The 7,975-nt window shown below is 43.3% G+C and overlaps 1 protein-coding gene across 1 annotated transcript; it reads left to right on the top strand.

The window, feature by feature from the left end:
- The first annotated feature begins 472 nt into the window (after positions 1-472).
- apol (apolipoprotein L) lies at positions 473-6,795 on the top strand. Its single transcript, XM_084036882.1, has 4 exons — positions 473-687; positions 2,906-3,502; positions 3,580-3,699; positions 3,861-6,795. The coding sequence occupies exons 1-4, from the start codon at positions 674-676 to the stop codon at positions 4,858-4,860; spliced, it is 1,731 nt and encodes a 576-aa protein (XP_083893008.1). The 5' UTR covers positions 473-673; the 3' UTR covers positions 4,861-6,795.
- Positions 6,796-7,975: the final 1,180 nt, after the last annotated feature.

Genomic DNA, 7,975 nt, shown 5'->3' on the forward strand with positions numbered 1-7,975 from the left:
GTGACGTCACCGTAGGCGCAGAATCAAAATCTCGTGCTTTAGGAATGCACACCCTTGTGTGCTATTCCTGTTTGGAAAAAGAGCAGAAGCGAAAAAACGGCGCCACTTTCAAACTCCAGCCTTTCAGGCAAGTTTCAACTGAGGTCAAACACAGATATGCATGTTTTAACAAGAGAAATTGCGATTTCCTGGTGATGACTCCTTTAACAGATTTATTTATTTTCTTTTTTCTCAATGTATTGTCAAAAGTCAGTTTTATGTGGACTACATGTCTGAACTGCTGTATATGTGAAATTATTAAATAAACTTTGGGGGGGAAAAATCCCCAAGTTCACGTTTATATGCGACATGAGGAAATCAGCTGGTTGCTGATCCCGCGTGATCGCGCGTGATCTCGCGTGATCTGCGAGGTAAAGTTGGCTGCACACATAACAACCGGTGGTGCTGGTTTCACCTGCTGATGTGGAGAAAGGAAAGCGAAACCTGACGGCTGGTGTTTGTCCAGCATCCCCCACCATCGCTGAGTCCGTGATTTTAGCGAATGACTGGAAGTTGGTGGTGCGAGTAATCGACCAGATACGGATGCCAAAACCTCTGGTTTAAACTATTATTTTAATTAGGCTGATAATTGGGTGAACCTCGACGAGGAAGTGAAGACACCAAGAGGAGAAACATGTCTGCTGAGAGGTAAAGGCTTTTAATCTGCACAGAAAAAGAGAAAAAACAATAGGTTTTAATAGTAGGCTAGATCTATGAATCCACACAATGTTATTATAGGTTTAAATACACATCTGAGTTTTAGACGCATGCATGAGCGTCGGGAGCAAAAACAACTTAATCATGAGACAGAAACACGGCTTCATTCTGTAAAGACTCCTGTCGAATATTTGAAAAAATAAAAACATAGTGGGAAATATATGCTCGCATCCGTTAAATTAATTTCTGTTATCAAATCAATCAGTTAAGTGTAGAGAACAACTGTAGTCAGATTCTCCAATAAACTACATTTATGGATTATTCCTTTTAATATTTCCCATAATAATAACAATAATAACGAGTCCTAACAATGTGAGCTGAGCTTCTATTTAGAGATAATTTTCTCAAGAGACAGAAATCAACTTCCTGTAATTAATTACAAAACCTGCTGAGGACCAGTATTCACTCCTTCTAAGGAACTCATATTCTTATCATTCATAACTGAAAGGGAAATGGTGGACAGACAAAAAGTTTGTGTGTGTGTGTTGTTGTTTTGTGTCTTTGTAGTTGTGTAGGGTCTCTTTGAAGTCGTTTTGTGTCTTTGTAGTTGTGTAGGGTCTCTTTGTAGTCGTTTTGTGTCTTTGTAGTTGTGTAGGGTTTCTTTGAAGTCGTTTTGTCTTTGTAGTTGTGTAGGGTCTCTTTGTAGTCGTTTTGTGTCTTTGTAGTTGTGTAGGGTCTCTTTGAAGTCGTTTTGTGTCTTTGTAGTTGTGTAGGGTCTCTCTCTGTAGTCGTTTTGTGTCTTTGTAGTTGTGTAGGGTCTCTTTGTAGTCGTTTTGTGTCTTTGTAGTTGTGTAGGGTTTCTTTGAAGTCGTTTTGTCTTTGTAGTTGTGTAGGGTCTCTCTCTGTAGTCGTTTTGTGTCTTTGTAGTTGTGTAGGGTCTCTTTGTAGTCGTTTTGTGTCTTTGTGGTTGTGTAGGGTTTCTTTGAAGTCGTTTTGTCTTTGTAGTTGTGTAGGGTCTCTTTGTAGTCGTTTTGTGTCTTTGTAGTTGTGTAGGGTCTCTTTGTAGTCGTTTTGTGTCTTTGTAGTTGTGTAGGGTCTCTTTGTAGTCATTTTGTGTCTTTGTAGTTGTGTAGGGTTTCTTTGTAGTCATTTTGTGTCTTTGTAGTTGTGTAGGGTCTCTTTGTAGTTGTTTTGTGTCTTTGTAGTTGTGTAGTCGTTTTGTGTCTTCTTTGTAGTTGTGTAGGGTCTCTCTGTAGTCGTTTTGTGTCTTTGTAGTTGTGTAGGGTCTCTTTGTAGTCGTTTTGTGTCTTTGTAGTTGTGTAGGGTCTCTCTGTAGTCGTTTTGTGTCTTCTTTGTAGTTGTGTAGGGTCTCTGTTGTCGTTTTGTGTCTTTGTAGTTGTGTAGGGTCTCTTTGTAGTCGTTTTGTGTCTTTGTAGTTGTGTAGGGTCTCTCTGTTGTCGTTTTGTGTCTTTGTAGTTGTGTAGGGTCTCTTTGTAGTTGTTTTGTGTCTTTGTAGTTGTGTAGTCGTTTTGTGTCTTCTTTGTAGTTGTGTAGGGTCTCTCTGTAGTCGTTTTGTGTCTTTGTAGTTGTGTAGGGTCTCTTTGTAGTCGTTTTGTGTCTTTGTAGTTGTGTAGGGTCTCTTTGTAGTCGTTTTGTGTCTTTGTAGTTGTGTAGGGTCTCTCTGTAGTCGTTTTGTGTCTTCTTTGTAGTTGTGTAGGGTCTCTCTGTTGTCGTTTTGTGTCTTTGTAGTTGTGTAGGGTCTCTTTGTAGTCGTTTTGTGTCTTCTTTGTAGTTGTGTAGGGTCTCTTTGTAGTCGTTTTGTGTCTTGTAGTTGTGTAGGGTCTCTTTGAAGTCGTTTTGTGTCTTTGTAGTTGTGTAGGGTCTCTTTGTAGTCGTTTTGTGTCTTTGTAGTTGTGTAGGGTCTCTTTGTAGTCGTTTTGTGTCTTTGTAGTTGTGTAGGGTTTCTTTGAAGTTGTTTTGTGTCTTTGTAGTTGTGTAGGGTCTCTTTGTAGTCGTTTTGTGTCTTTGTAGTTGTGTAGGGTCTCTCTGTAGTCGTTTTGTGTCTTTGTAGTTGTGTAGGGTCTCTCTGTAGTCGTTTTGTGTCTTTGTAGTTGTGTAGGGTCTGTTTGAAGTCGTTTTGTGTCTTTTTCAGTGTTCAGTTTCAGTGTTTGGACGTTTCACAAACTGGCTGGTGTTTTGTGATTTCTAGAAAGGACCTGCAGGAGGGTTTGTGCTGCTACATCGCAGATACCCTCATCTGCGTCGACACAGTGAGAGAATTCTGCGAGAGGAGGCCTAAATGGGAACTTCAGAGGGAGACAGAGTTGCAGATGATGATGGACATCAAAGACAGGGCTGACGGCATCGACCTTAGCATCGGCCATGTGACCCAGTCCAAGAACAAAGGGCCGGCCTTCTTGCAATACATGAAGAGCAAGGTCACCCAGGTGACTGCAGACAGCAGGCGTGAAGAGCTGGAGAATGAGCTGGCTGCTGTGCTGAAGGACACTCTGGGAGGCCTGGAGAAGCTCCACGGCTTCCTGGATGCAGTGGAGAATTTGGCGGTCACCTCCCTTCATGTGTTCACGGAGGAGAACCGGGTGTTACATCTGCCAGAAGGGATCAGCCCTGAAGAAGTTCAGCTCGTCATCGCCACTACCCGGATCATCTGCCCTCTCCTCCTCGAGTTTAAGAGAGATGCAAGTGTCTTCTTCCGTCCCAAACTGCAGAATGTGGAAGTGCTGTCATATCAGCTGGACAAATACATTCAGACCACCCGGATCCTCTGCAAGCAGCTGGAGAAATGGTAAAGAGACATTTCTTCAATAAAATGCACATTTTGCAAAAATAAACATCTATAATAAATGAATTTGTTTTTCACAGCTCCTTCAGAGAATTTTGCCTGCAGTTGAACGATGAAACTCTGGTCGACCTCGACGTGGGTTTATCTGAAGATGACATGGAAATGATGCTTCATCGTATTAATGAGCTTGATGATATCAGGTAAGCAGTAATCATAGATGTGTTGTTGATTTGGTGTAAGAGATCCACACACATGTGCAGGTGTTATGAAGGACAGTGAAGTAAATGTAAAAGGTTTGATGCTCCGTCAGAATATGATGATTTAGTCTTTCATAATTTTGCTCCTCTTTTCTCGTCACCAGGAACAACCAGAGCTTCCGGACGGTGTTCTTGTTCCAGGAGGAGCCGCGTAGTGGGTTCATTGATGAGTTCAGCCAGCGACATCCCAGGATGCTGCAGGCTCTGGCAGACCTGGAGGAGAACGCTGTTCAGTTGGACAGGATGTGTAAAGGAGCAAAGATCTCCAGCGTGGCAGGAAGCTCAGTGGGGGCAACTGGAGGTGTGCTGTCCATTATCGGTTTGGCATTAATACCTGTGACGGCTGGAGCGTCTCTAGTTCTCACGATGATGGGCGTGGGGATGGGAATAACCAGCGGAGTCAACAGTGCCGTCACCACCGCCACAGAGATTGGAGTAAACCGTAAACATCAGAAGAAATCCGGTGAGGTCTTCCAGAGCTTCATGGAGGATGTGCAGAAACTCCAGGATTGTCTGCAGGAGGTCACCAAAGGGGTAACAACCCAGAGCGAAGTGGCTCTGGGAGTAGGCAAGGTGCTTTGTAAAGCTGTGGCTATTGGAAAAGGTATTGATTCACTTGTTGATGCCGTCTCGGCTGTGAAGATGTTGAAAAGTGAAGAAGTGGCTGTAAGTGCTGGCAGACTGGCAGTGGAGGAAGGGAAGGCATTGCGTAACGTTCCCAGGGTGGCGGCAGATATCCCAGATATCGGTCAGGCAGCAGTCAAAGGGCCTCTCGCCCTCTCCAAGTCAGCCAGGGCCGGTTTCATCGGCCTGAATGCTCTCTTCCTCGGCATGGACATCTTCTTCATCTGTAAAGACAGCATCAGTCTGGCCAAAGGCAGCGAGACGGAAGTGTCACAGTTCATCAGAGCCAGATCTGAACTTTGGTGCTCCGAGATCGACTCGTGGCAGAAGATCCACGACTTCCTGTGCAAAGGTCTGCCGATGTTGGAGGAAAAGAAAGCCATCCTGGAGAAGCCGTTTCTTCCAGAGAGGGAGATGAAGAAACACAAAAAAGAAACCGAAATGGAAATTCCACTTGATGAAGTGGATAAAAAACAATAAATGAAGAAGGACAAGATGTGTGTAGTGCAGTAGTTCTCCGTGAACGGAGATGACCAAGTCAACTTTGACACTACGATCAGATATAAGCTCCATTGAAACTCTGCAGTGTTCAGAGATACAACCCTCATAAAGGGTCACTCCTCTGCAATAAGTCCCTTGATCACCAAAATCATCAATCAGTCCCTCTGGTCCGGCCATTTCCCCACATCCCTGAAAACTGCTGTCATCAAGCCTCTACTCAAAAAGCCCACCCTTGAACCAGAAGCACCTGCTAACTACCGCCCCATCTCCAACCTCCCCTTCCTGTCAAAAGTGTTGGAAAAAGTTGTCTCTGCCCACAAAGCGCAAAAAACTCCACAACCACCTCACCACTAACAGTTTGTATGAGAAGTTTGAAGTCTGGTTTCCACTCTGGCCACAGCACGGAAACTGCTCTGGTCAGGGTCACCAATGACCTGCTGTTGGCGGCTGATGCTGGCTCTCCATCACTTCTCATCCTCCTGGACCTCACTGCAGCATTCGACACGCTTGACCACCACATCCTTCTACACTGCCTCCATTCTTCCATCTGACTTTCTGGCACCACCCTCGCTTGGTTCACATCATATCTCACTGACAGAACTGAATATGTATCCCTGGGGGGTGCTAAATCAGATACGCACCTGTGGGGTCCCCCAAGGATCAGTCCTCGGTCTCTTCACACTGTACATGCTCCCCCTTGGTCGTGTCATCAGCCGGCATGGAATGTCTTTCCACTGCTACGCTGATGACACCCAACTCTACATCAAAACTAACCCAACCCCCTCTGCAGCCCTATCCACAGTTTCCACCTGCCTGGAGGAGATAAAGGCGTGGATGACTGCGAACTTCCTACAACTGAACAAGTCAAAAACAGAAGCCATTCTTGTTGGCACTCCACACCTTTCTCCGGCCACGACATCCACCTTTCACCCTCAGTCACAAATCTCGGTGTCAAAATGGACCCTCACCTGACCTTTGAGACCCACATCAAACATCTGTGAAAACATCCTTCTTCCACCTCAGGAACATTGCTAAACTCTGCCCCCCACTCACTCTACCCGATGCCGAAAAACTTGTCCACGCCTTCGTCTCCTCCAGGCTAGACTACTGCAACGCACTCCTCATCGGGATCCCCAGCAAGAACATCCAGCAGCTCCAGTACATCCAAAGCTGCGCTGCTCGGATCCTGATGAGGGTGCGAAAATACCATCGTATCACACCCATCCTCAAATCCGTCCATTGGCTTCCGGTTCAGTTCAGGGTTGAATTCAAAGTTTCCCTTCTGTCCCACCAGTGCCTCCATGGCACTGTCCCCCCATACATCAAAGATCTCATCATCCCCCATTCCTCCTCACGTCATCTCCGGTCTGAACAAGCCAACCTCCTCCAGCTCCAGAGGACAAGGCTCAGGACTATGGGCGACCAAGCCTTCAGCTCTGCTACACCCAGTCTGTGGAATGCTCTCCCTAAACATCTGAGGGCACCACAGACTGTGGATTCTTTTAAAAAGGGCCTGAAAACACATATTTTTAGAAAGGCCTGCAGCTAAACTACCTTTATCTGTTTTAATATGTTGGTTTTAATCATTTCATTTTGCTAGTATTAAATTATTTTATGATGTTTCTATCCTTCTTTATTGTGCATTGTATTACTTTGAGGTCATTGAGTTGATGTAAAGTGCATTATAAATAAAATTGATTATTATTATTATTGTTTGAGGGATTCTTAATGAGCTGCAATTCTCATAATAACCAATTTTTTGAATTCTTGGCCTTTTTTTCTGACGTGTGTGTCATTAAGCAGTTTACCTGATGATAACTGTATTAAGTATTTCAAATCTGGGTTGCAATTTCTGTCATATACAAATATAATTGGATGTTATGCAAACTATATTCTGTACAATCTGTAACAATCATTATGTAAATATGTAATATAATCTGTAGTTTTTCTTGCACTAATAAATAAGATAATTTTGAAAAGTTTTAAGTTATTTTTTCCAGAGCTGCAATTTTGTACACAGGCAACTGAAATGCTCCCAATCTTAAACAATGCACATGTAAAGACAACTCGGGTGTGCAGAGGTAGAGGCGACTGCAATGCGCCACCTATTCATTAAATACAAAATGATCTCAAAATGTATTTTATGTTCAGTCAAGATAAAAGACAACACATGTTATTTTAGGCCTGGTAACGACATGAAAAGTAGATCATGAAAAGCACATTTAAAAGCATCTCCCACTCCTGAATGCAGTTCTCACCCTGGAGCCCTGAGGGTACACTCCACCCACTCCCGAGTCTGTACGACCCTCCTTTCCCGAGATATAAGCAAAAATGTGAATCTTGGGGTGAGTGTTTTTTACTTTGGCTGTATCTCCAGAACGGTAAGTCGTAGAGACTCGGTTCAAAGACTGGCGTGTTCAGAAGGGTCGAATTAGGGTACAGGCCACCCACTCCTGAGTCTCTACCTCCAGACCCCTTGTATAAACAGGACCCCCCACATATCAAACGCTGCTGACGCCCCTGCTCTGCAGCCCTCTGTCCATCCAGGTTTAACAGCTCAATTGATCTAACATCGGCCATCCCATTATGTTTTTCTTTGTTCTGAAATACTAAATTATATATTCAAATTTCAAACAAAAAATGGAAAAAGTTTTGATGCAAAGATTCCCTTCACACACCACTAGATGGTGCTGTTACACAAGACTAATGACATGTGGCCTGAACAGTGAAGACACCACTACAGTTTATTTTCGCATTTGGACACATTGTTTATTTAACTTTTTTTTAAATTATTTTTAACAAAAAAAGTATTAAGAAACCATTTTTTACTTCTCTGGGTGATTTTGAGGTTAAATGGAGCACTGAAGTGATGAGCTACCAGATATCCAGGTTTTCCTGTTGTTAACGGGAAGTATTTTCCCTCAGAGCAGCATTAAATGGAAATACTGGACTAAAGTATTATATAAAGTATTATATATATATATAATGTTATACTTTAACTTTTTTTATTCACAGATTTATTTATTTTCTTTTTTCTCAATGTACTGTCAAAAGTCAGTTTTATGTGGACTACATGTCTGAACTGCTGTATATG

This window comes from Eutrigla gurnardus (genome assembly GCF_963514095.1).
Source record: "Eutrigla gurnardus genome assembly, chromosome: 20".
In the NCBI taxonomy this organism is placed as follows: Eukaryota; Metazoa; Chordata; class Actinopteri; order Perciformes; family Triglidae; genus Eutrigla; species Eutrigla gurnardus.